The sequence below is a fragment of the Scyliorhinus torazame genome, chromosome 5 (assembly GCF_047496885.1).
Source record: "Scyliorhinus torazame isolate Kashiwa2021f chromosome 5, sScyTor2.1, whole genome shotgun sequence".
Lineage (NCBI taxonomy): Eukaryota > Metazoa > Chordata > Chondrichthyes > Carcharhiniformes > Scyliorhinidae > Scyliorhinus > Scyliorhinus torazame.
The window spans coordinates 109,093,762-109,121,067 of NC_092711.1; the positions used below are offsets into that span (position 1 = coordinate 109,093,762).

The 27,306-nt window shown below is 46.2% G+C and overlaps 3 protein-coding genes and 1 long non-coding RNA gene across 9 annotated transcripts in view; 2 read left to right on the forward strand and 2 right to left on the reverse strand.

Annotated features, from left to right (window-relative positions):
• Window positions 1–371: 371 nt before the first annotated feature.
• Window positions 372–17,507, reverse strand: LOC140419398 (uncharacterized). Of its 6 annotated transcripts, none has more exons than XM_072503277.1 (3): window positions 17,117–17,507; window positions 16,060–16,990; window positions 10,379–13,484 (listed from the first exon to the last, which is right to left on the reverse strand). In XM_072503277.1, exon 3 carries the CDS (start codon window positions 13,173–13,175, stop codon window positions 12,342–12,344), a length of 834 nt encoding a protein of 277 aa, XP_072359378.1. In that variant the 5' UTR covers window positions 13,176–13,484; window positions 16,060–16,990; window positions 17,117–17,507; the 3' UTR covers window positions 10,379–12,341. The 6 variants fall into 6 exon arrangements, 5 of the variants coding, with proteins under 5 accessions (XP_072359378.1, XP_072359376.1, XP_072359379.1 ...); XM_072503275.1 differs by lacking the exons at window positions 16,060–16,990; window positions 17,117–17,507 and adding exons at window positions 13,651–13,722; window positions 14,070–14,714; XR_011945758.1 differs by lacking the exons at window positions 10,379–13,484; window positions 16,060–16,990; window positions 17,117–17,507 and adding exons at window positions 372–3,773; window positions 14,070–15,776.
• LOC140419402 (uncharacterized) lies at window positions 4,819–8,903 on the forward strand. The gene is made up of 2 exons (XR_011945759.1): window positions 4,819–5,572; window positions 6,717–8,903. It is a non-coding gene; the product is annotated as an uncharacterized lncRNA (long non-coding RNA).
• Window positions 17,508–17,681: 174 nt separating the features above from the next.
• LOC140419396 (uncharacterized) lies at window positions 17,682–23,011 on the forward strand. Its single transcript, XM_072503263.1, has 2 exons — window positions 17,682–17,794; window positions 19,131–23,011. The coding sequence occupies exon 2, from the start codon at window positions 19,237–19,239 to the stop codon at window positions 20,608–20,610; it is 1,374 nt and encodes a 457-aa protein (XP_072359364.1). The 5' UTR covers window positions 17,682–17,794; window positions 19,131–19,236; the 3' UTR covers window positions 20,611–23,011.
• Window positions 23,012–23,203: 192 nt separating this feature from the next.
• LOC140419401 (uncharacterized) overlaps window positions 23,204–27,306 on the reverse strand; it is a 43,664-nt gene continuing 39,561 nt past the window's right edge. The window contains exon 3 of the mRNA XM_072503280.1: window positions 23,204–26,434. Coding sequence (XP_072359381.1) covers window positions 25,753–26,434 — 682 coding nt within the window. The 3' untranslated portion in view covers window positions 23,204–25,752. The remainder of the gene's footprint in view (window positions 26,435–27,306) is intronic.

Sequence of the window (27,306 nt, forward strand, 5' to 3'; positions counted from 1 at the left end):
GACGGCATTATCAACCTTCTCCCTAACCTGGCCTAATTCTTCTGCTGACCAGGGAGACTCCTTGTTCTAATGGGGACATTCACGTCTGTCCAGTTATCCCTTTAAGCCCTTGAATTGTTTGTGAATCGTGTCACATGTAGACCTGACTGGGTAAGGATGGCTGATTTCCTTCCCAAAAGGGCATTAAGAGAACCAGATGCGTTTTTATGACATTTGATCCATGCTCACAATATTTTTATTGAATTAAATTCAGCCGTGGTAGGATTCAAACTCAGGTACCATTATAATAAAAACAGCTGATTTGTGGCATTAACTCAGCGGGTCTGGCAGTATCTGTGGAGAGAGAAAAATAATAAACATTTTGAGTCTCCTTCGGTAATTTCTGATTTTATTAGATTTCCAGCATCTGCGGTATCTTGCTTTTATTATTATTTTTTTCAAAAAATATACTTTATTCATAAAATCGATCATAAACATTACAGAACATTGAATTGTCTTGACTGTACATTTCCATCAGAGTTACACATTCCCTTGACTTTCTTCCATTCAATTTTGATAACCTTCCACAGATATCGCTCTTTACGTTACAATTCCTTCTTAAACATTTACATTGTCATGTTTCTTTTACGCATTGGAGTGTTAATCACAAAATCATTACCCTGGCTGTCTGGATTGCTTGTCCACTGCCTCCCTGGGAAGGCTGCTCCTTAAGAATCTGCTGCCCTTGTCCTTCCAGGTGATGGTGACCAGGGTTTGGAAGCTCCTATCTGGTGAGTTCCCACACTTCAGTAACAAATGATGAAATGTTTGCTCCACACCCACAGGGTTTCATCTGTTTAAAGCCACAAACAAAGGCCCAGTTTTCTCCTGGATTTTGAGACAAATTAGCTTTCAAAATGATGCAGAGTCTCAGCCAATGAGGGAGGTCTGGGCTCAGCCCCTCCCCTCATTCACTCTGATTGGTTGGAGGACCAGTCGCTCCCGCTCAGTCCTCCACCCCGCCCATCTTCCTATTGGTCGAGAGGTGCCGTCAATCACTCCCCGGTCATTGTGGTCTGGCGCATGGGCAATGCTGTTGCTGGATTTTAGTAAGAAGTCTTACAACACCAGGTTAAAGTCCAACAGGTTTGTTTCAAACACTAGCTTCCAGAACACTGCCCCTTCCTCAGGTGAATGAAGAGGTATGTTCCAGAAACATATATATAGACAAATTCAAAGATGCAAGACAATGCTTGGAATGCGAGCATTTGCAGTTAATTAAGTGTTTATAGATCCAGAGAAATGAGTAACCCCAGGTTAAATAGGTGTGAATTGTCTCAAGCCAGGACAGTTGGTAGGAGTTCGCAAGCCCAGTCCAGATGGTGGGGGGTGAATGTAATGCGACATGAATCCCAGGTCGCGGTTGAGGCCGCACTCGTGTGCGGAACTTGGCTATAAGTTTCTGCTCGGCGATTCTGCGTTGTCGCGCGTCCTGAAGGCCGCTTTCGAGAACGCTTACCCGGAGATCAGAGGCTGAATGCCTTTGACTGCTGAAGTGTTCCCTGAGTGGAAGGGAACATTCCTGCCTGGTGATTGTCACGCAATGTCCGTTCATTCGTTGTCGCAGCGTCTGCATGGTCTCGCCAATGTACCATGCTTCGGGACATCCTTTCCTGCAGCGTATGAGGTAGACAACGTTGGCCGAGTCGCACGAGTATGTACCGCGTACCTGGTGGGTGGTGTTCTCACGTGTAATGGTGGTATACATGTTGATGATCTGGCAATTGCGTCTTGCAGAGATTGCCATGGCAGGGTTGTGTGGTGTCGTGGTTGCTGTTCTGAAGGCTGGGTAGTTTGCTGCAATGGTTTGTTTGAGGTTGCGCGGTTGTTTGAAGGCAAGTAGTGGGGGTGTGGGAATGACCTAGGCAAGATATTCATCTTCATCGATGACGTGTTGAAGGCTACGAAGAAGATGTCGTAGTTTCTCGGTCCAGGAAAGTACTGGACGACGAAGGGTACTCTGTCGGTTGTGTCCCATGTTTGTCTTCTGAGGAGGTTGATGCGTTTTTTTGCTGTGGCGCATTGGAACTGTCGATCGATGAGTCGAGCGCCATAACCCATTCATACGAGGGCACCTTTCAGCGTCTGTAGATGTCTGTTGCGCTCCTCCTCGTCTGAGCAGATCCTGTGTATACGGAGGGCCTGTCCATAGGGGATGGCTTCCTTAATGTGTTTAGGGTGGAAGCTGGAGAAGTGGAGCATCATGAGGTTATCCGTGGGCTTGCGGTAAAGCGAACTGCTGAGGTGACCCTCCTTGATGGAGATGAGTGTGTCCAAGAATGCAACTGATTTTGGAGAGTAGTCCATAGTGAGTCTGATGGTGGGATGGAACTTAATGATGTCATCGTGTATTTGTTTCAGTGAATCTTCGCCGTGGGTCCAAAGGAAAAAAATGTCATCGATGTATCTGGTGTATAACGCCGATTGAAGGTCCTGTGCGGTGAGGAGGTCTTGTTCAAACTTGTGCATGAAGATGTTGGCAAATTGAGGTGCGAATTTGGTCCCCACGGCTGTTCCGTGCGTCTGGATGAAGAACTTGTTGTCGAAGGTGAAGACGTCGTGATCCAGAATGAAGCGGATGAGTTGCAGAATTGCGTCTGGAGATTGGCAGTTGTCGGTGTTGAGTACTGAGGCTGTTGCAGCAATGCTGCCGTCATGTGATTTTAAAGCTCTTCTCACATTCAGAACATTTGAAAGGTTTCTTATCCGAGTGAACAAGTTGGTGTGATCGGAGGCTGGTTAAATAAATGAATCCCTTTCCACATAAAGAGCAGGTGAATGACCTCTCCCCTGTGTGAACTCGCTGGTGTTTCTGGAGGCCAGATAACTGAGTAAATCCCTTCCCACACACTGTACATCTGAACGGCCTCTCCTCGTTGTGAACCCGCTGGTGTATCAGCAGATCATTTGTGGTTTTATAACTCTTCTCACATTCAGTACATTTGAAAGGTCTGTTATCACTGTGAACCAGTCTGTGAGTAGCGAGGTGGGATGATCGTGTGAATCCTTTCCCACACACAGAGCAGGTGAATGGTCTCTCCCCAGTGTGAGTGCGTTCGTGTTCAATGAGAATCTGTGATCGTTTGAATAGCTTCCCACAGTGAGAGCAACTGAACTGTCTCTCAGTGCCAACAACCTGGTGCTTGACCAGGTCCTCGGAGAATTTAGAGTTATCACAGTCTGACTGGTTAAACAGCCACTCATCAATATGAACTTGCTGGTGGGTCAGCAGGTGGAATGACTGAATGAATTCCTTCCCACACATGGAGCAGGTGAACGGCCTCTCTCCAGTGTGACTGCGTCAACGCATTTCCAGCAGGGATGGGTAATTGAATCCCTTCCCACAGTCCCCACATTTCCACGGTTTCTCCATGGCGTCAGTGTTGTTGTGTCCATCCAGGTTGGATGATCAGTGGAAACCTCGTCCACAAACAGAACACGTGTTTCTCCCTACAGTGAATGGGGTGATGTTTGTTTCAGGCTGTGTAACTGGTTAAAACTCTTTCCACAGTCAGTTCACTGGAACACTCTCACTCAGGTGTGTGTGGGTCTCGGGGCTTTTCCTGTCACACTGATGTTTGAAATCTTTTCCCACAGACAGAACAGACAAATATTTCTCATTCCACATTCAAAGACCGATGATATTCAGGTCCTCATGAATTAAGTGACTCTGTCAGATCTCGATATGATGTTTGGTTTGAGTTTCCCATCTGCAAATCAACGACCTCTTGTACCTTGTAAAAGACATTGACAGTGTCAGTATTCCCATTTGTACAGGATAGAAATTTAGAACCAACAATTCCAGTTTCTATGAATTTTGTTTCTCTCTTGTTTCCCCAAACTTGTGGTCCAATCAAACTTCCTTCTCAACTACACCAGAATGTTGTTTCCAGTGTCTATGGGACATTCTGCACCCTGAGGTGGCCACCAGTGTGGAAGGTCTCAAGTGTTCCGCTAGACACCGCATGCCCCCTCTCCAGGACAACCCAGGGACCGACAAGACCACAGAAGAGGGGCCGACAGCCAGAGTTACCCCCTGCCGATCTACAGGCTGCTGCTTTAATCAGGCCCAAGAGCAGGTCCAGGAGCAGATCCTCTGACTTATTCAGTCCCCTCCACACTGGGCAGGCAGTGATTAGTAGTGTGAGGTTGAAGTGCAAAACCAAATGGAGAAGCAGCTCCTTCAGGTAACCATACAGGGGCTATATAGCTGGTTTAGCTCAGTCGGCTAGATAGCTGGTTTGTGATGCAGAATAAGGCCAACAGTGCGGGTTCAATTCCTGTACCAGCTTACCCAAACAGGTGCCGGAATGTGGCGATTAGGGGCTTTTCACAGTAACTTCATAATTGTGACAATAAAAGGTTATTATTAGGGGCTGTAACCTTTCACTGAAAATAAATATAAGGCCCAAAGTGGGAAGCACGGTGCCGAGAACCCAGATTCGAACCCAGCCCCTGGTCACTATCTGTGTGAAGTTTGTACATATTCCCCGTGTCTGCGTGAGTCTCAAAAGAAAGGGAAGCTGAAACGAAAGAGAAAATGCTGGAAAATCTCAGCAAGTCTGGCAGCATCTGTAGGGAGAGAAAAGAGCTAATGTTTGGAGTCCGATGACTCTTTGTCAAAGCTGAAAGGGGAGCTGAATTGGGGCTATATTGCCCCTTAATTGGAATAAAAGAACTGGGTGCTCTAAATTTATTTTTTAAAATAAAATTATATGACCCAAATACCCCTCTAGGCCGCGAACATCAAGCGCAACCCGTTAAGTGGGAAATATGTTTAAAAACGTGCTATCAACAATTCGGCCCCGGACACTAGGACCCGGTGAGAACAGAAACCTGTAGCTCCGCCTACTCTGCGTCTTAAGGCTACAGCGCATGCACTCCGCCCTGAAACAAGATGGCGACCATTAGCCAGAATCTGGGTCTGGGGAAAAAAGACCCGGAGCTGGAAACGCGGGATCTGCAGAGTCTCATTCAGGGTTTGAGGCCCTCACCGGGTGTTTAGAAACCCTCCCTATCCAGATCCGGCCCCATTGTTCCCTCAGAGTTTCCACATCCTTCCCACTGCAGACGACAAAAGAGCGACCCTCCCCCTCGCCATTACTTACACTGCATATGCGCAGCCTATTCCTATTCCTCTGGCGTGAAGAGGGGACATTCACTGCCGCGGGGAATGCTGGGTAAACACCCGGCATCGAAAATACTAAAACCAAAGAAAATGCTGGAAAATCTCAGCAGGTCTGGCAGCATCTGTAGGGAGAGAAAAGAGCTGACGTTTCGAGTCCAGGTGACCTTTTGTCAAAGCTGGAAATACTAATCAAAAATACTAATTAGTTAGTCGTGATCTTTTTTGCTGTGATGTGGATATTGGGAGAAAATGGGAAATTTATAAAATTAGGAACCAAGTAATAAACCCATGTGCACAGACCCTTCATTATCCATCAGAAAGATGGAGTGATGATGTGGAGATGCCGGCGTGGGACTGGAGTGAGCACAGTAAGAAGTCTCACAACACCTGGTTAAAGTCCAACAGGTTTGTTTCAAACGCTAGCTTTCGGAGCACTGCTCCTTCCTCAGGTGACTATACAGGGGCTATATAACTGGTTTTGCTCAGTGGGCTAGATAGCTGGTTTGTGATGCAAAATAAGGCCAACAGCGTGGGTTCAATTCCTGTAAGATGGAGTGATAATTGGTGGAGAATTTCAAATGCCCCAAAGTTTTCCAAAACAGCAGCAATGACAGAGTCCAATGCAAACGCAGAAGGTGGGGTGACTGAGTGAAGCATTTTGGTGATACAATGGTAAGCACTATTGCCTCACAGTGCCAGAGACTCAAATTCAATTCCGGCATTGGGTGACTGTGTGGAATTTGCACTTTATCCCCATGTCTGCGTGCCTTGCCTCTGGGTGCTCTGGTTTGCTCCCACAGTCCAAAGATGTGCAGGTTAGGTGGACTGGCAATGCTAAATTGTCCCTTTGTCCAGGGATGTCAATTTATCTGGGGTTACGGGGATAGGGCAGGGAAGTGGGCCTAGGTAGTGTGCTCTTGCAGAGGGCAGGTGCAGACTTGATGGGTCGAGTAGCCTCCTTCTGCACTATAGGAATTCTTGGTTCTATTGCACCAAGTTACTGTCAGGATTGTATTTGCGTGGATATTCCAGGTCAGTTTTAAAAATGCATTCATGGGAGGTGGGTGCGGCTGGTTCAGCCAGCTTTTATTGCCAATCCCTGGTTGCCCTTGAGATGTTGCTGGTGAGTTGCCTTCTTGAACTGCTGCAGTCAATGTTGTGTAGGAACACTCACGGTGTTGTTAGGGAGGGAATTCGGGATTTTCCTGGAGGAATGGCAATATATCTCCTTGTCAGGGTGGTGAGTGGTTTGGAGGGAAATTTCCAGGTGGTGTTTTTTCCCCCAAGTGTCTGCTGCCCTTATCCTTTTCGGTGGCAGTGGGCTTGGATTTTATTTTATTGCAGGTTTTATATAGATTTTCAAAATAAAATCTTTGGAAGTATGTTAGTGAACATTTGAAACAATTCCAGCAACTTTGTTATCCACTTCACCTTAGTTCCAACCCCACAATTTACCAGATATGTTCAGCTCAATTTCACAACTTACCTTTGTGTTTTTGTGGCTTGTCTCTCATGTTTCCCTCTTTCTGTTTTCAATTCATTTTTGAAGGTATTAGAAGATGAGAAATTACAGACAATCGTAAATCAAAGATCAGGTCAAGATCTGACTCAGTCATTCGATTCTCCAGGATCTGAATATCATCAGCTTTTGAACATGGAAGGAAAAAGCACCGTTCACCATGGGGTAAAACTGCATATGTGTTCTGTGTGTGGACAAGGTTTCAACCGTTCATTTGGCCTGACGAGATACAAGCACAGTCACACCGGGGAAAGACCGTATAAATGTGGAGACTGTGGGAGAGGATTCCATTATCCAGTTGACCTGGAAAGTCACCGGCGCACTCACACTGGAGAGAGATGTTTCACCTGCTGAGTGTGTGGGAAGGGATTCACTCAGTGGGCTGGCCTGTTGATACACCAGCGTATTCATAACAGGGAGAGGCAGTTCACCTGCTCCGTGTGGGGGAAGGGATTTACTCAATCAGCTGGCCTGTTGATACCAGTGCATTCACAGCAGGGCGATATAGTTCACCTGCTCCGAATGTGGAAAGGGATTTACTCAGTCATCGGCCCTGCTGATACATTGGCACATTCACACAGGGGAGAGGCCGTTCACCTGCTCTGTGTGTGGGAAGGGAAGCACTGATTTCTCTGCCCTGCAGTCACACCAGCGAGTTCACACCAACAAGAGAGAGTTTAAATGCTCTGATTGTGGAAAGAGTTTTATAAGTCCACGCACACTGAGGGAGCACCACTACATTCACACCGATTCCACACCGTTCAGCTGCTCTCACTGCCAGAAGGGGTACAGGACATCTTTCCACCTTGTGGCACATGAGAACATTCACACTGGGGACAGGCCGTTCACCTGCTCTGAATGTGGGAAGGGATTTAATTGGTCATCCAACCTGCAGAAACACCAACATGTTCACGGTGAAGAGAGACCGTTTAAATGCCCCGATTGCGGGAAGTGCTATAAAAGTTCTGAGGAACTGCAGCACCATCAGCGTGTTCACTCTGACGAGAGACCGTTCAGGTACTCTCACTACGGGACTGGGTTCAGGAGAACAGGCGACCTCACTGTACACCAGCGAATTCACACTGGGGAGAGGCCGTTCACCTGCCATGTGTGTGGGAAGGGATTCAGTTGTTTATCCCATCTCACTGCACACCAGCATGTTCACATGACTGAGAAACCGTTTAAATGTCCTGACTGTGAGAAGAGCTTTAAAAGCAGAAAACTTCTGCTTATACAGCAGCGTAATCACTCTGGAGACAGACCATTCACCTGCACAGTGTGGGAAAGGATTTACCCGGTCATCCACTCTGCTGAGGCCAGCAGGTTCACAGCGAAGAGAAGCCAGTCACTTGTTCCATGTGCCGGAAGGGATTTACCCGGTCATACAACCTGCTGAGACACCAGCGAGTTCACCAGTGATTACAGGGGTGTGATTCTGCTGTTATTGCTGCTGTTAATCACATCCAGGACTGTTTATTCTGATAGTTGGAGTTTATTTCTGATGTAAAGCAGCCCTATTGGACTTGGTGTGTGCCCCACAGCATTTCTCATTCATGTGTGAATAGAACATCATCTCCGCAAACCTTGTTTTAAATTTGCATTGAACTGAACATGAACAATAAACAGATCTCAGTCCAATCCTGCAGCTGCATATTGACAGGGGAAAGTCTGTTCTGTAACTTGAGGATAAGGCCGTGTATGCTCTGAATGTTTGTAATCATTAGGTTTAAGCTATGTGATAGACACCTAACTTATCAGACATTGAAGGAATTACTCTGAAAGTAAACTCACCGATTTCTCACCTCAGACTCTGGTCCTGCTGTAATGAACACTCAGCATCCATTAGTGCTGATTTACAGTGAATCACTGAATATCCTGTGGGATCTTTGTTTTGTGAAATATCTCTGCCCATTAGTGCTGAACTGCTGGATAAATCTGATTATATTTCAACATGATTTGGATTTAGTTCAAAGTGCAGGTTAGCTGGGATTGGCTGTGCTAAATTGCCCCTTAGTGTCCAAAGATGTGCAGGTTGGGTGGGGTTACAGGGATAGGGCAGGGGAGTGGGCCCAGGTAGGGTGCTGTTTCGGAGCATCGGTACAGACTCAATGGGCTGAATGGCCTCCTTCTGCAATGTAGGGATTCTATGACAAGAAAGGGTATGTGAGCCCAGATAAATGGGTAATTTGTAACCAATAAACAATGTTTATGTCCTGACTTGTAGTCTGGCGTCTTTGTGATTTGTGAAGATTTAATTCACTCACTCAGCAGCTTGAGGGGAACCAGACTGAGTTTTTAAAAAATGAATTTAGAGTACCCAATTTTCCAATTAAGGGGCAATTTCGCCTGTTCAATCCACCTGCCCTGCACATCTTTGGGTTGTGGGGATGAAACCCACGCAAACACGGGGAGAATATGCAAACTCCACACAGACAGTGACCCAGAGCCCGGAACCTGGGACCTCAACACCGTGAGGCAGAAGTGCTAACCACTGTGCCGCCCTCAGATTGAGGTTTAACGAACATAATGAGCAGGAAGAGGCCTTTCGGTCGTTCGAGCCTGTCCTACTATTCTTTTATTTGTCTAGGGGATGTGTGTATCACTGGCTAGCATTTATTGCCCATTCCTGATTGCCCTTGAATTGATTTGCCAGTTCAGAAGTCATTTCTGTGGGTCTGGAGTCACGTAGACCAGACCAGGTAAGGGTGACATATTTACTTCCCTCAAGGGCATCAGATAGGTTTTTACAACATTTGATAATGGTTTTCATGGTCATCAAAAGATTTTAATTTGAGATTTTTATTGAATTCAAATCTGACCATCTGCCATGGTGGGATTCGAACCCAGATCCCAGGAGCAGTCCCCTGGGTCTCTGGATTTCTGACCCTGTGACAATACCACTACATCACCGTCTCCTCGATCATCACTGATTGGCTACTCCAATTCCACCTCCCTGTACTCTCCCCATACCTCTCAATTCCCTTTATACGCAAAAATCTATCAATATGTCTTAACTACACTCACTGACTGAGCATCTATTGCTCTCTGGGAGAGAGAATTCCAGAAATTCACAACCTTGGTGAAGAAATTGCTCATCACAATTTGAAATGGGCAACCCTTTATTCTGAGAGTCAGTGTTCCAGATTCCCCAGTCAGGAAAAAAACCCATCTTTACAGCGTCTAACCTCTCTGGATCTTTATCAATCATATGTTCTAATTAGATCACCTCTCATTTTTCTAACAACCACAAAATTTGGACCTAGTCTGATTTTATTAGTACCCAGTCACCAAGTCCCTAATAATAAGGATAGATTCTAGCATTTTGCCTACGCTTGATGTTAGGCTAACTGGATGGTAGTTTCCCATTTTATCTCCTTCTCATTTCTGGAATAGTGAGGCTATGTTTTCTACTTTCCAATCCTTGGGGATTGTTCTAGAAGTAAGGAATTCTGGAAGATCCAATATTTATGCAGCTGCCTCTTAAATCCCAAGGATATAGGGTGTCTGGACCAGAGGATATAGTCACTATTTAGTCCCATTAATTTCTCCACTCTATAATTCTAGAAGTTCATCATTCTGACTGGATAAGGGAGTCTGTAACCTGCATCTGCAAAGCTGTATGCAGCTCAGTCAGGATTCATGCAGCTTCCATTCTTGATCAATCAAACACATTTTCAATGGGAATTAAATGGTCTTTTTCATTTTTTAAACTTTTATTCACATTATAATTGTCAGAAAGCATGATTCAATTAACAACTTTTCTGTAAAATTCTATAAAATAATGTTGAAACGTGTGTCTGACTGGATTTTCATTATTACTGGCATCTGATTAACATAGTTGTGGCTCTTCAGATATTGTACTGTTGACCAATTTTTAAAAATATGACTCGTTCTTGTACTAAGGTTGCCATCCGCCCCCTGCACCAAACCCTCAGTTCCCCCTTGTAATTGGAACTTTTCTGTTTCCTACGATGAAGACAGATAAAAAGTATTTGTTTTGTGTCTTATTTCCTTATTCCGATTATAATTTCCCCGTCTCTCATGGAGGCATGTTTACTTTCACTCTTCCTATCTATGCACCTACAGAAATATTTACAATCAGCTTTGTAACTGACTCAAATTCTCCATTCACATTTAATTCAGGCTGTTGTTTCCCAAGTCAATGATCCCGACCACTGTGATCCCACTCCTTATTTAAACTGTTTTTTAATTACTTTATCAGAATTACAAAGCCATATCTCAGAGTGTGGCCAGGAGCAAATCCCTAATCCAGCTCTTTGCCTGCTCCAAAAAACAATTCAAATTGAATCCAATTCATGGTCCCCACCAGAGAGACATACCAGATGCAGGCATTTCACCTGACCTCACGCTCACCTTCGCCAAAAGGCCGAGAAGCGATGTGATTCCACTCCTAACACCACTTGAAAGATACAGAGTGAGGAATCATAACTTACCCGAAAAGAGGATTGAGCTCAGGAGTGATTTTAAAACAAATTATTGAGAAGCAACAAACATGAGTTAAATGGACAGAAAAAGTAAACATTTCTTTAGGTGATGATGGTTTCTGGCTCCTGGAGGACAAACAGAAGGATGGTGCTGAGTGATGTTGGTGTCCATGGCTGGTGGCTGCCATCCTCTCTGAACAGTTCACTGGTGTTGGTGTCCATGGCTGGTGGCTGCAGTGTCCTCTGAACGGTTCACTGGTGTTGGTGTCCATGGCTGGTGGCTGCCGTCTCCTCTGAACGGTTCACTGGTGTTGGTGTCCATGGCTGGTGGCTGCCGCCGCCTCTGAACGGATCACTGGTGTGAGCCAGATTTTGATGTTTGGGTGAAGCCAATCACTTTGAAATCTCCTTGTTCTTGAGAGCGTGTGTTAATCTTCACACACACAATTGGGTTACGAATGGCTCATCATGTCCAATTATATCAGGGTTCAAAATGTCTTCTTTCAGGGGCTATACTCAAGACATTGTCCTTGGCAGAGATAACAGGTCTGTCCTGTGTTTGTCATTCAGCAAGCTGACATAGAAGCTTTCTTCAGAATACAGAGGGAGAACTATTTCTCAAATATTCCATAGATTTCTGATGATTTTACACAAGTCGATTAAACTGTGATTTCTCACAATCTATTACTTGGATTGAACTTGTCTCCATTCCCGGTCTGAGGGGATTTCTGGACTAGATGGGAGATGGGAGGGATAACATTCTGGCCTCTCAATTCCCCACCAATTCCCATTCCCTTTCTTTCTGGGAGATAACGGAGGCTTCACTGTGTGTAATGTACAAATCAGTAAGAATTGGCAGCAAGGGCTGATCAGCACTTTCTAATCGGAAATGTTAATCAGTGGAACAAATCAGACACTGAATTGTAGATTTTGTACCAAAGGTCATTTTGGGATTGAAGAAAAATCCAGAATCTTGTTGTGAACTAATTTCTGATGAGAGTTTCTGGATTATGGAGAGAGATCACACACAGCAGTTCCAGAATTCTGCAGCCCCAAGAATACAATCAGCTATAGATCCAGAATAATAAACTCCAGCCCAGTTAAACAGTGGATTAACATTAGCAGAAACAAACCCCGACTGTCAGAATGAATGTGATTGGGGCCTGGTTGTCATTAACAGCAGCAATAACAGCAGAATCCAATCCCTGAGTCACTTGTGACGTCGCTGGTGTTTCAGTAGTTGTGATGAATCAATGAATCCCTTCCCACACTCGGAGCAGGTGAACGGCCTCTCCCCAGTGTGAACCCGTTCATGTCTCAGCAGTTGGGATAACTCAGTGAATCCCTTCCCACACTCGGAGCAGGTGAACGGCCTCTCTCCAGTGTGAACCCGTTCATGTCTCAGCAACTGGCATGAATCAATGAATCCCTTCCCACACTCGGGGCAGGTGAACGGCCTCTCCCCACTGTGACCTCGCTGGTGTAATGCTAGATTAGATGACTGAGTGAATCCCCTCCCACACAAAGAGCAGGTGAATGGTCGCTCCCCTCTGTGAATTCGTTGGTGCACGGTGAAGCTGCTAGAATGCCTGAAGCTCTTTCCACAGTCAGGGCAGTTGAATGGTTTCTCACCAGTATGAACTCGCTGGTGTTTCTGCAGGGTGGATGAAAGCCTAAAGCTCATTCCACAGTCAGTGCAGCTGAATGGTTTCTCCCCAGTGTGAACTCGCTGGTGTGACACTAGGTTGGATGAGTTAATGAATCCCTTCCCACACACAGAGCAGGTGAATGGCCTCTCCCCAGTGTGAACCCGCTTGTGTAATGCTAAGTGTGATGACCGAGTGAATCCCTTCCCACACACAGAGCAGGTGAATGGCCTCTCCCCAGTGTGAACCCGCTGGTGTAATGCTAAGTTTGATGACCGAGTGAATCCCTTCCCACACACGGAGCAGGTGAACGGCCTGTCCCCAGTGTGAATGCGTCGATGAGTTACTAGCTGGGAGGGGAAAGTGAATACCTCCCCACATTGCCACAGTTTCTCCATGGTGCCAGTGTCCTTGTGTCTATCCACACAGAACAAGTGTACAGTTTGTTCCCAGAGCAATTGAGTTATATGTTTTCAGGCTGTGTAAGCGGTACAGTCAGTTTTCTGGAACACTCTCATTCGGGTGTTAGTGTTTCTCCGTGTTCTTCCAGTCACACTGATAGTTTAAATCTTTTTCCAAATGAAAACCTTCTTTCCACATTCAGAAACTGATGATATTCAGGTCCTGAAGAATAGAGTTAATTTGTTGGATGTTGATCTGATGTTATGTTTGACATTCCCGATGGCAAATTCTCCTCGCCTAATATCCTGTAAAAGGAGTTTACAAAAGTCATCACTGTCAGTCCAGGATAGAAATTCTGAACAGACAATTCTAGTTTCTCTGGAACATTTTTTCCTCTCTTGTTCCCCCAAAGCTGTAAATCCCCACCCCACACACTCTCCCTCCTTGGGCTGAAATCCAAACCCATCTCACCATCTTCTCCGTTTCTTTCCTCAACTCCAAGTTTTCTTCCTCCCTCTCCTCGAGTTCAGTTCTCCAAACACCCTGAAAAGGGAATTTCTGTCAGTCCCAGATAGACATTCAGAAGTTACCCAAATTCTTCTTTGTTTCAGTTTGCTGTGTGAAAATCTTTTCCCCTTCTCACCCTGTACAGGAGTTTCCAGAATCCATCAGTGTCACTCAATGGGGCGGTGGTGGCGTAATGGACTAAATAACCAGAGACCCAGAACAATGCTCTGGGGATCTCAGGTTCAAATCCTGCCACTGCAGATGGCGAAATTTGAATTCAATAAAAATCTGGAATTAAAAGACTAATGATGACCATGAAACCATTGTTGATTGTTGTAAAAAAAAAATCTAGTCATTTAAGGAAGGAAATCTGCTACCCTTACCTTGGCTGGCCTACATGTGATTCCAGACCCACAGCAATATGGTTGATCTTTAAATGCCCCCTCAAGGGCAATTAGGGATGGGCAATAAATGCTGGCACAGCCTACGACGTCCACGTCCCATCAACGAACTTAAAAAATGTCCAGGACTCCAATTCACAGATTTCTCTCCCTGAATTCTGAGCCTGAATGGTGGCGCATCAATAGAAAGATGGCGACTGCGCATGCGCCTTCCCGCACGGCCCAATATAAAGACAATGGCAGCCGTTATCTGCGATATTCACCAGGAAAAGTCGCTCAGCCGCAAGCACGGGTCTACTAACTGTTTATTCGGGCTTTGAATCTTCCACGGAATGGGTTTGAATTCTCTCAGGTTATTCTGCAGACTTCATTCCTCCCGCTCACTCAGCGGCTGCATTATCCAAAGCGCTGGCGGTCATCTCCCATCCACTCTGTCCAGTTCCAGCATCAGCACTGCGCATAACGTCACCGCGCATGCTCTATTCACAGCTCCGCCCTGCGCATGGAAATGTCCCGCGAGGGGGTGCAGGGGCGGGGCAACAATGGGGCGGGGCCACTGTCTCCGAGGGACGGGTCTCCTGTCTCCGAGGGGCGGGGCTCGTGTCTCCGAGGGGCGGGGCTCGTGACTCCAAGGGGCGGGCGGGCCTGGTGATTCCAAGGGGCGGGGCGGGGCGGGGCTTCTATCTCTGAGTTGGGGGGCTCCTTGTCTCCGAGCGCCGGGCCGGAGCTGCAAGCCGGAGATGTCACCGCGGAAGAGTGATTCCTTTGGCTGATTCAGGAGGGGTGCATTGTGACGTCACAATGCGGAAGTTGTGTTGGAGGAAATCCGTGTTTGTCCCTTTTCCATGTCTCCTCTCGCAACAGCAGCTTAAAGTACAATAGGTTTATGTCAAATCAGAAGCTTTTGAAGGAGCAGCTTGCAGCGCAGGCACGGCGCTCGAAAGCTTGTGACTTAAAAATAAACCTGTTGGACTTTAACCTGGTGTTGTGAGACTTCTGACTTTGCCCATCCCAGTCCAGCTTCATTTCTTTTCTCGTTCTGGGATAAATTTGTGACTTGCAGGAACTGAAGGGAAAGGAAGTGAATCCAGGGAGGGTGCAGACTCTGGAAAGGTTGGACCAGGTCTCTCCCTCTCTCTCTTAAAGACATTGACTTTCAAGATTCTCTGAAGGTTAACGTGCAGGTTCAATGGGCAGTTAGGAAGGCAAATGCAATGTTAGCATTCATGTTGAGAGGGCTAGAATACAAAAGCAGTACTTCTGAGGCTGTATAAGGCTCTGGTCAGACAACATTTGGAGTTTTGGGCCCCGTATCAAAGGAACGATACGGGGCCCAAACCTTGCCGACCTTGGGAAAGGGTCCAGAGGTTCACAAGAATGATCCCTGGAATGAAGAACTTGTTGTATGAGGAACAATTGAGGACTCTGGTCTGCACTCGTTGGGAGTTCAGAAGGATGAGGGGGGACCTTATTGAAACTTACAGGATACTGTGAGGCCTGGATAGAATGGATGTGGAGAGGATGTTTCCACTTGTAGGAAAAACTAGAACCAGAGGAAGAGGGCAAGCAAGTCGGAAACAAGCTTAAAATAAACTTTCTAACTTTCAGAATCTCAGACTAAAGGGATGATCCTTTAAAACAGAGATGAGGAGGAATTTCTTCAGCCAGAGGGAGGTGAATCTGCGGCATGATCTGTATGAACCCTTAATGGGTTTCCAGCTGGTTTAGCACACTGGGCTAAATCGCTGGCTTTTAAAGCGGACCAAGGCAGGCCAGCAGTACGGTTCAATTCCCGCACCAACCTCCCCAAACAGGCGCCGGAATGTGGTGACTAGGGGCTTTTCACAGTAACTTCATTGAAGCCTACGTGTGACAATAAGCGATTATTATTATAACTGTCAGAATGAACATGGTTCAGTCCTGGATGTGATTAACAGTAGCAATAACAGAATCCAACCTCTTGTGAACTCACTGGTGTTTCTGCAGGGTGAATGAACGAGTGAATCCCTTCCCACACACAGAGCAGATGAATAATGTCTCCCTGGTGTGAATGCGCTGATGTTTCAGTTGGAGGGAATGCTGAGTGAATCCCTTCCCACACACTGAGCAGGTGAATGCCTCTCTCCAGTGTGATTGCACTGGTGAATCAGCAGATCCATTTTGCCTTTAAAGCTCTTCTCACAGGCGGAACATTTAAAAGGTCTCAAATCAGAGTGAACACGTTGGTGTGCAGTCAGATGTGTTAGTCGAGCGAATCGCTTTCCACACTCGGAACAGGTGAACGGCCTCTCCCCAGTGTGAACTCGCTGGTGTATCAGAAGATTAAATTTGTTTTTAAAGCTCTTCTCACAATCGGAACATTTGAAAGGTCTCATGTCAGAGTGAACAAGTTGGTGTGCAGTAAGATGTGTTAGTCGAGTGAATCCCTTTCCACACTCGGAACAGGTGAATGGTCTCTCCCCGGTGTGACTGCGGTGATGGGTTTCCAGCTCAGAAGGGTAACTGAATCCCTTCCCACAATCCCCACATTTACACGGTTTCTCAATGATGCCGGCGTCCTTGTGTCTCTCCATTTTGGATGATCAGTTGAAGCTTCTTCCACACACAGAACACGTGTACAGTTTCTCCTCGCTGTGAATGGTGGGCTGTTTTTCAGGCTGTGTAACTGGTTAAAGCTCTTTCCACAGTCAGTTCACTGGAACACTCTCACTCGGGTGTGTGTGTTTCTTTGTGCTTTTCCAGTCACACTGATGGTTAAAATCTTTTCCCACAGACAGAACAAACATTTATCCTTCCACATTCAAAAGTTGATGACATTCAGATCCTGATCAATTGAGTGACTATCAGATCTTGATGTAATGATTGATTTGAGTTTCCAGTCTGTCAATCCATTCCTTGTAACCCTGTAAAATCAGTTTACACAGGTCAGAAATTCAGAACAGATAATTCTCGTCCCTGGGGAGTAATTGTTTCTCTCATTTCCCAAAGCTGCAAATCCCAGTCCCAGTTTCCCCTTCCCACAAACTCACCACAATGGTTTCAAGGTCATTAATACGGAATGGAGTTTTGAATTTCAGATTATTCACTGAATTTAAATTCGACCATCTACGTTACATCAGTGTGAGTGCAGGATAGAAATTGCCCCCATTCTCTCCTCCTGCTCCAGGATCAGTAAAGTGAGTTAAAGATAATTTCTCCTGAACAAATCCATTGCTGCATTTCCTTCCTGAAGCCACATTTGTCCACTGGGGCCCGGCACCGGGAGAAAGCGGCAGCTGCCGTTGTGTTGGGTGTTGAGGCGGTGCCGCCAGTTTGTTAATGGGGGTGTTGAGGCCTCCACTGGATGTTTGTGAAGCCTCCTCCCCCCCCCCCAACTGCCCCTAACGCTGCCTCCGCTTATCCGCCTGAAGATGAGACAAAGAAGAGTCTGTCCCTGGACATGAGCCTCGCTGCGCATGCTCCACATTACAATGCCAGGGGTGTGGTTGATAAAGCTTTAGGCCAATAGAAAGAGGGGGCGGGTCTGGAGGACCGAGCGGGAGAGGCTGGTCCTCCAACCAATCGGATTGAATGAGGGGCGGAGCCGGGCTGTGAATGACGCAGGTGCAGTTCCGGTTATGGTGATGTGGTAATGTTGACGGTTTTTTCTTCGGTCCGCGACCGGTAAACGGAAAATTGCGGAAAGCAGTCACCGATTGATCTGCCAGGTGTGTGGAGTATTTTTGTATACATGTTGTGCAAGCACAAACTTCGGAAAAAGTCTTCCCATTTGAACCGAGCTGGCCCTCACCTGCCCGTTTTAAAGACCGCCATCTTTAATAGGGGCAATCTGCAGGAGGACGCATGTGCAGTCACCATCTTTGTACGGGGCAATGTTTTCAATGAATGGGGAGGTAACTATATCGCGCGAAAATGAGATCATTGGAATCACATTATAGAATCCCTACAGTGCAGAAGGAGGCTATTCGGCCCATCGAGTCTGCACCGACTATCTGAAAGACCACTCTACCAAGGCCCACGTTACCTTTGGGTACTAAGGGTCAATTTAGCATGAAGCAAATCCTGCTCAGTGACTCCCACTCCCTCTTCGGATGTCCTGCCCCATGTGTCCAAAAAACTGCAGGTCTGTGCAGTCACATGAAGATCCATGGCAAAAACACAGACCCTGAGTAGACATCAAATCGAGAGACTGCTGATGACTACGGGAAATGTGCAACAGGGAGTATGAGCAGTCATCCTGGACCAGACAGCCAGAGGAAATATTGTGAATTTCTCTGCTTGACTGACAGTGGTAGTGGGAGACGACTATGAGTCATTAGGAGAGTTCAGTCCCGAGGTATCAGAAGAATGAGTGACAATCTCAGCAGCAAATGAGCTGAGACTCAGATAGAGTTGAGCGATGTTACTGAGATGAAAATAGTGATAATGTAGATATGTGGCTGGTAGCTCAGTTTGGGTTGAAATATTTTGCCATGACTGAACAGTCTGGTTCAGACTCAGTTACCAGGGAGCGAAATGGAGTCATTGGTGAGGGTATGGACTTTGTAGATGGGTCTGATGACAATGGCTTTGGGCTTCCCAATATTTATTTGGAGGAAATGTCTGCTCATCCAGTACTGGATATCACAGAATCAGGATGGTGTGTGAGTTGGAGAAAAACTAGAGGTGATGGTTTCCACATTCACCTGATACCCTGATCCTCTGGGTGGTTAGATTGAGGGTTTGTCAAAATTCTCTCAAGAGATAAATAAAATCCCTCTCTTTTGCCCATTGGTTCTTACACACTGCCCCTTCTCTCTCTTGTCCTCTTCTCCCACATATTGGCCAGAATCCTGTGTGGGCCAAGACTGTGTGGCAGATTTTCTTCCCTGAAAGACATTAGTGAACCAGTTGGGTTTTTTATGATAATCCAGTTTTCATGGTCACTTTTTCCCAGTGTCGGCCCCACAAATGACCAGATTCATTCAGCTCAATTTTACAACCTGCCCTTGTGTTTTTGTGGGTTCTCTCACTCCCTTTTTCTGTTTTATATCAATTCCACAGGATATTAGAAGAGGAGATTTGCAGTTGGGAAACTGGACCCAAACATCACATCAGGATTAGACAGTTGCCCATTTTATAGGGACCGGAATATTATTGGATTTTGAACATGGGAGATAAAGGAATCATTCCCAGTGGAGAAGAACTGTACACGTGTTCCGTGTGTGGACGAGGATTCAGACAATCATCTGACCTGTTGATACACAAGCGCAGTCACACTGTGAAGAAACTGTGGAAATGTGGAGTGTGTAGGAAGGGATTCCAATCTCCATCTCATCTTGAAAAGCATTGCCGCATTCACACGGGGAAGAAACCATTCACCTGCTCCGACTGTGGGAAAGGATTCACTCAGTCATCCAACATGCTGAGACACCAGCGAGTTCACACTGCGGAGAGGCTATTCACCTGCTCTGAGTCTGGGAACAGAATCTCTCACTCTTCCAACCTGCTGGGACACCAGCGAGTTTACTCTGGGAAGAAGCCATTCACCTGCTCCGAGTGTGGGAAGGGATTCTCAAGGTCATCTAACCTGCTGGCACACCAGCGGGTTCACACCGACGACAGACCCTTTAAATGTCCAGATTGCGGCAAGTGCTATAAAAGTTCTGGGGAACTGATGTCCCATCAACGTGTCCACACTGACGAGAGACCGTTCAGGTGCTCTCACTGTGAGAGTGGGTTCAAGACATCTTTCGCCCTCACCAAACACCAGCGCACTCACACTGATGAGAGACCGTTCAAGTGTTCTCACTGTGGGACAGCGTTCAGGCAATCGAGTGACCTCGCTGTACACCAGCGCACTCACACTGGGGAGAGGCCATTCACCTGCTCCCACTGTGGGAAGTGGTTCTCTCACTCTTCTAGCGTGCTGAGACACCAGCGAGTTCACACTAATGAGAGACCTTTCATCTGCTCCCAGTGTGGGAAGGGATTCAATCAGTCATCCATCCTGCTGAGACACCAGCAAGCTCACACCACTGAGAGGCCATTTAAATGTCCAGACTGTGGGAAATGCTACAAAAGTTCTGCGGAACTGATGCGCCATCAACGTGTTCACACTGACGAGAGACCGTTCAGTTGCTCTCACTGTGGGAATAGGTTCAAGACATCGTCTACCCTCACTGCACACCAGCGCACTCACAGTGAGGAGAAACCTTTTAAATGCCAGGACTGTGAGAAATGCTACAAAAGTTCCAGTGAACTGATACGCCATCAACATGCGCACACAGAGGAAAGACCATTTAAATGCTCAGACTGTGGGAAGTGCTTTAGAAGTTCCACCAATCTGATGTCCCATCAACGTGTTCACACTGACGAGAGACCGTTCAGGTGCTCTCACTGTGGGACTAGGTTCAGAGAATCAGCTCATCTCACCGTACACCAGCGCACTCACACGGGAGAGAGACCGTTCACCTGCTCCGATTGTGGGAAGAGATTCAGTCATTCATCCAACCTGCGGGCACACCAGCGAATTCACAAATGACGACAGTAATTGGATTTTGCTGTCAGTTACATCCAGAAATGAACCATGTTCATTGTGCTCTGTTTCTGCTGATGTTAGCACGGTAATATCTGCTGATGGCAGCACGGTAATATCTGCTGATGGAAGCACAGTAGCACAAGTGATTAGCACTGTGACTTCACAGCACCTGGGTCCCAGGTTAGATTCCCTGCTGGGTCACTGTGTGGAGTTTGCACTTTCTCCCAATGTCTGCATGGGTTTCCTCCAGATGCTCCAGTTTCCTCCCACAGCCCAAAGAAGTGCAGGTTAGGTAGATTGGCCATGATAAATTGCCCTCAGTGACCAAAAAAGGTTAGGAGGGATTATTGGATGACAGGGATAGGGTGGAAGTGAGGGTTTAAGTGGGTCGGTGCAGACTCAATGGGCCGAATGGCCTCCTTCTGCACTGTATGTTCTGTGTTAACAAACTTCAGCCGAGTTAATATTCTATATAAATGTGAAATAAATTGGATTTGTGTTAAATGCACACTACGGTCATTCCTTAAAGGTCTCTCCCTCTCCCCAGTCTCCTCCACCCTCACCTCCAACAACAAGTGTGAGGAGCTCATTGTGCATCTTTGTCAGTAAGAGCGAGACAATCTGATCAGCTGCCTCTGCTGCTTTCCTCCCTTCCACTAGCCCACAGGTTAAAACTCTCTCTAGTTCCCCCTTGTCTGACTCTGTGAGCCCGCTGCCCATATCGTCAAAAGCTCAATAGAGTCAGGGATTGTTCCGAGATTGGAATATAGCTCACGTCGTTCCCATTTTCCAAATCAGAGCCAGGGAACGACAGGTTCATGAGTGTGACCTCGATTACAGGGAAGATGCTTGACGGATGCTTGGAGATATTGTTTCTCATCACTGGGGAAGAGAAGGAACCATTAGAGATGTTCTAGTGACCAATTCACTGAGCAAGTCTTGAGACCTGTTCTTCAGCCCAGACTCACTATGCACATCCGCATGTTAGTTAATCCACGCCTAATAAATAAATCTGTCCACTCACACTGGTATCCCATTATCATGCACACGTTCCCTATGATTACAACCATTCATAGACTTTCAGGTGATCTTGTCAAAAGTTCAAGGTGGTGTCTGTCTCGAGATCTTTGTTTATCTTAACGGGTTAGAGGAATATGGGGAACAGGTAGACAGGTGGATTTGAAACCAGGAAGAGATCAGCCATGATCTGACTGAATGGTGGAGCAGGCTCGAAGTGCTGAATTGCCTGCCTCTGCTCCTAATTCCTATATTCTCTCTCCCTCTGAATGGTCTCAGTCTCTTGGGCAGTGGCCAGGCTCACTGTAACAAATGCAGGATTTTAGATATATTAGATTATAAGTATTTGGCAATTTAAGGGTTAACAGCTAGGGTTACAGTGTGTCTGACTGCTGTAGTCATGTTTTTAAAAAGAACCTTGTTTTGCAAGACCAGAAAGTTTTTAGGAGCCAGAGATGAAATTAACCAGTGGAATGTGTTTTCAGCCTGGGGTAATGCAATGCTGTTTGACGAGGGGGAATCCCTGGGGAGTTAATGTGTTTTCAGCTTGGGGAGTTAATTTGTTTTTAGCTTGGGATATGATGTCATTGCTGGGTGGAGCTACGGTATTCAGACATTTTGCGAAAGCATTTTGAGTTGAGGTCTGATCTGGCTACCATTTGGACTACAAGAAAGGTATTTTGCTCTCACTGTCAGATAGTTAAAGGAGAATAATAGTATTTAATGCAGAGCAGAATTGTATGAGGACAAGGGAAAACAAACCATTTGAAACAGCTTTTTGAAGAATTCCTGCCAGAAGACATCCAGCCAGGCTGACACGGTGGTTAACACAGCTGTCTCACAGCGCCAGGGACCCGGGTTCAATTCTGACCTTGGGTGACTGTCTGTGTGGAGTTTTCACTTTCTCCCCGTGTCTGTGTGGGGTTCCACCGGGTGCTACAGTTTCCTCCCACAGTCCAAAGATATGCAGGTTCAGTGGATTGGCCACGCAAAAATTGCCCCTTGGTGTCCAGAGATGTTCAGGCCATGTGGGGTTACAGGGATAGGGCGGGCAAGTGTGGCTAGGTAGGGGGCTCTTTCAGAGGGTTGGTGCAGACTTGTTGGGCTGAATGGCCTCTTTCTGTACTGTGGGGATTATATAAGAGAGTCTGCAGGGGTTCTAACAGGAGTCAAACTTGTTCTGGAAAACTAATATTACTCTGTGCCATTGGGATGTGGGGTGGATTGAGAGCTGTGGGGTTTTCCTTTCTTGTTATTTACTTGGGAATAGAGATGGTAATTAAGGGTATTTATTGTGTTGGGTAATGTTGTTTACGGGGTCATTGGAAGCTATTTTTGGGTGTGATGTTAAAGTGTTTAATGTTGCGTTAATAATAAAGTTTTGTTTTAAAACACCAAATTTCTATTTCTTTGTGCAATCACTCCTGGTGCAAAGTATTCTTTTTGCACAGCCTTACAAAATAAACTAAAATATTGGGGTTTTGGTCCAGTACACTAGCGACTGCTGGGGTCTGGTCTGGGATTGTAATATAACAAATGTAGTTTCCTTTTAAAAATGATCAATGACAAAGATACAAACTTCTTCAAAAGAATGCTGTCAATTTATTCATCTCATTCACACTTTCCTTTCACTAGAAGGTACATTAATACCGGATTGAGATGTTACATTGAATTACATTCATTTGCTGCTGTGATTTCCTGTCTCTTCCCCTATCCTCCCTCACTTCTTCTCAATCTGAGACATCTCATTAATTCCCACCCTCTCTCATTGATGAGCTCTGGATAAACTTTCCTGTCCAACAATATGCTCAGAAAACCTTGAGATCAGAGATCCAACATTCCCATTGATTCCAGGCATTAATATATTTTGTTTGTTTATTTTTCACTTTAACCCATTGTAAAAGCTCCTGATGTTTTATCATTTCAAAATGATTCCAAATTCAAACAGGATTTCTGCCGGACATCCTTCAAGGCTGAAGCTTATCCTTTGGGAATCAAACATAATCCTTTTCTCAGTTGTAATTTTACTGTTTAATTTTTATTAGTACAGAAGCTGGCAACATTTTAGATTAAATAACAATTGTTTTCAAACTTCTTCCTCAAATCAATTTACTTTTGGATTTTTGATGTTTATGTACAACACACTTCTTTAACAATGACCGGACGGTGTTTTGAGTGTCTGGCGTACTCTCAGCAGGGAGAAGGTACTGTTTCATGGGACACTGTGTCGGTCCGCTTATATCTTTGAGTTTGGACACGTCTCCATAACCATGTTTATGGATTGTGAATACACCCGGCACAGACTCGAGAACTGCCGGGACCTCAGGATCATCAGAGGTGATTGGTCCATACTCTGCTGCAAAGCCTGGGAAAACCTGGAACTCAGGATCATCAGAGGTGATTGGTCCATACTCTGCTGCAAAGCCTGGGAAAACCTGGAGCTCAGAATCATCAGTGGTGACTGGTTCACACTCTGCTGCAAAGCCTGGGAAAACCTGGAGCTCAGGATCATCAGAGGTGACTGGTTCACACTCTGCTGCAAAGCCTGGGAAAACCTGGAGCTCAGGATCATCAGAGGTGACTGGTTCACACTCTGCTGCAAAGCCTGGGGAAACCTGGAGCTCACCCTTCATGGAGTCAGGGTGAGGATCATAGATGATGGTGGTGGGGGAGTCAGAGTCGACTAATATTAATTGCTGATGGCCGCCATTGTGGGAATGGTGAAGCAACTCATTCCAGGGCATCGTTATAATGTTATAAATGCTCAACATGCTACAGACTCATGGCTGGAGCCCTTTCAGAAAGAGAGTCTTGAAGCTCAGGGAGTGAGAATGGTTTACCAGTCCCAGAGGACAGACAGACAGATGCTGCAGAGTGAGAGCTGGTCTCTGTAGCTGGTGGCGGCCGTCTCCTCTGAATTTTTAACTGGCAGAAGCCAATGTGTTGGTGTTGGGCTGAAGCTCATCTTCCTGACAAAGTGGTATTTTTCCTTGCGAAAGCCAGTTTTAACCTTTACAGAGTCAAACCACAGATAGTTGGTTTACTATGGGTCATCACATCCAATTGTATTCAGGTTAGAAATGACTTTTTCAGGGCCTGTGCGAGAGACATATCCTTAGAATACAGACCTATCCTGTGTTTGTCGGCCAGCAAGCTACTCTGGAATCTGTCTTCATAAGACCATAAGTCGTAGGAGCAGAATTAGGCCATTTGGCCTGTCGAGTCTGCCCCATTCTCCTGCCTTCTCCCCATAACCCTGATCCCCTTATTAATGAAGTACCTAGCGATCTCTGTCTTAAAGAGACTCAGTGATTTGGCCTCCACAGCCTTTTGCGGCAAAGAGTTCCACAGATTCACCACCCTTTGGCTGAAGAAACTCCTCCTAATCTCGAACGATCATCCCTTCAGTCTGAGGCTGTGCCCTCACGTTCTAGTTCTTCCTGCCAGTGGAAACATCCTCTCCCCCTCCACTCTACCGAGGCCTCTCAGTATCTTGTAAGTTTCAATAGGATCCCGCTTCATCCTTCTAAACACCAATGAGTAACACCCAGAGTCCTCAGCAGCTCCTCACATGACAAGCTCTTCTGGAGAGTGAGAGAGAGAGAGCTATTTCAATAATATTCAATAACGTTCTGAAGATTATTAGACGGTGATTTCTTACAGTCCAGTACTTGAATTGAATGTGTCTCCATTCCTGTCCTCGGGGGTTTCTGTACCAGACGGCAGGGGTAACATTTGGAGACTCTCGATTCTCCACCAATTCCTATTCTCATTCTTCCTGCTGGATAATGGAGGTGTCGCTGTGTGTAATGTACAAACCAGTAAGAATTGTCAGCAATGATCAATCAGCACTTTCTAATTGGAGATGGTCATCAGTATAATCTTCCAGATATTGGATTATAAATGTATCAAAGATCAATTTTACAAGTGAAGTAAAAGTTCATCAAAACCTATTTCTGATGAATGTTCCTGAATTATAGGGAAGGTCACAGACAGCGGAACTGCAGCCCCAGGAACACAAGCAGCCCAGTTACTGAGAGTATTAAAACAGCAGAAACAAACAGGAACTGTCAGAATGAGCATGTTTCAGTGCTGGGCGTGATTAAGAGAAGAATCCAATCTCTACAATCACTTGTGAATTTGTTGGTGCGCCAAAAGGTTGGACGAATTAATGAAACTCTTCCCACACTCGGAGCAGGTGAATGGTCGCTCTCCAGTGTGAACTCGCTGGTGTGTCAGCAGGTTAGATGACTTTTTGAATCCCTTCCCACACTCAGGACAGGTGAATGGTCTCTCTCCGGTATGAACACGTCGGTGTGAAATGAGGTGTGATGAACTCCTGAACCTCTTTCCACAGTATGTGCAGCTGAATGGTCTCTCCTCAGTGTGAGTTCGTTGGTGTGACAGGAGGCAGGATGAATCAGTAAATCCTTTTCCACACGCGGAACAGGTGAATGGTCTCTCCCCAGTGTGAACCCGCTGGTGTATCAGCAGGTGGGATGACCGACTGAATCCCTTCTTACACACAGAGCAGGCGAACGGCCTCTCCCCAGTGTGAATTTGCTTGTGCGTCAGCAAGTTGGATGATTTTGTGAATCCCTTCCCACACAAGGAGCAGGTGAACGGCCTCTCCCCTGTGTGGATCCGTCGGTGTGTAATGAGGGTGCCTGACTGCCTGAAGCTCTTTCCACAGAAAGTGCAGCTGAATGGCTTCTCCTGAGTGTGAATGAGCTGGTGTGACTGGAGACTGGATAACTCGGTGAATCCCTTGCAACACACAGAGCAGGTGAATGGTCTCTCCCCAGTGTGACTGCGTCGGTGAGTTTCTAGCGTGGATGGGCATTTGAATCCCAACCCACAGTCCCGACATTTCCACGGTTTCTCCATGGTGCAGGTGTCCTTGTGTCTGTCCAGGTTGGATGATCAGTTGTCCCATCCACACACAGAACACGTGTATGGTTTCTCCTCACTGTGAATGGTGTGATGTTTTGTCAGGCTGTAACTGGTTAAAGCTCTTTTCACAGTATGTTCACTGGAACACACTCACTCACGTGTGTGTGCGTCTTGATGCTTTTCCTGCCACATTGCTGTTTTAAATATTTTTTTCAGATAGAACAATTGTTTCTCTTTCCACATTGAAACGCTGATGATATTCAGGTCCTGATTCAGGTCTTTCAGCGATTGTTTCATTTTAGTTTCCTCGCTCAATCTATAAAAGGAATTTACAAAACTCATCACTGCCAGTCCAGCAGAGGATCGAAATTTTGAAGAGAAAATTCTCGTTTCTCTGTAACATTTTTTCCTCTCTTGTTCCCCCAAAGCTGTAAATCCCCGTCCCACACACATTCCCTCCTCCCTGGGCTGAAATCCAAACCCATCTCACCATCGGCACCATTTCTTTCCTCCACTCCCAGTTTTCTCCCTCCCTCTCCTCTGCCTGGGTTCAGTTCTCCAGCTCCTATCTGCAGACTGACAATAAAACCAATGGGTCTTATTGGGGGTTTGGGGCCTCCAGCGGGTGTTTGTGAATCCTCCGCGCCCACCTGCCAGGGTTTCCTTCCTTGCCAGAGATAAGAGTCCTCATTGATTTGAGTGCAAAGTGGAAGCTCTTATTTCTTGTCCCCTCCCCCATCCTCTGATGTGAACCATCCTCCAGTGTCTGAAGCAGGATGGTGCCCGTTA

What these genes read in the sequence shown, in the direction of transcription:
- LOC140419398 (XM_072503277.1), bottom strand. Translation starts at nt 13,175, where the DNA reads ATGGAGAAACTGTGGCAATGTGGGGAGGTATTCACTTTCCCCTCCCAG.
- LOC140419396 (XM_072503263.1), top strand. Translation starts at nt 19,237, where the DNA reads ATGGGAGATAAAGGAATCATTCCCAGTGGAGAAGAACTGTACACGTGT.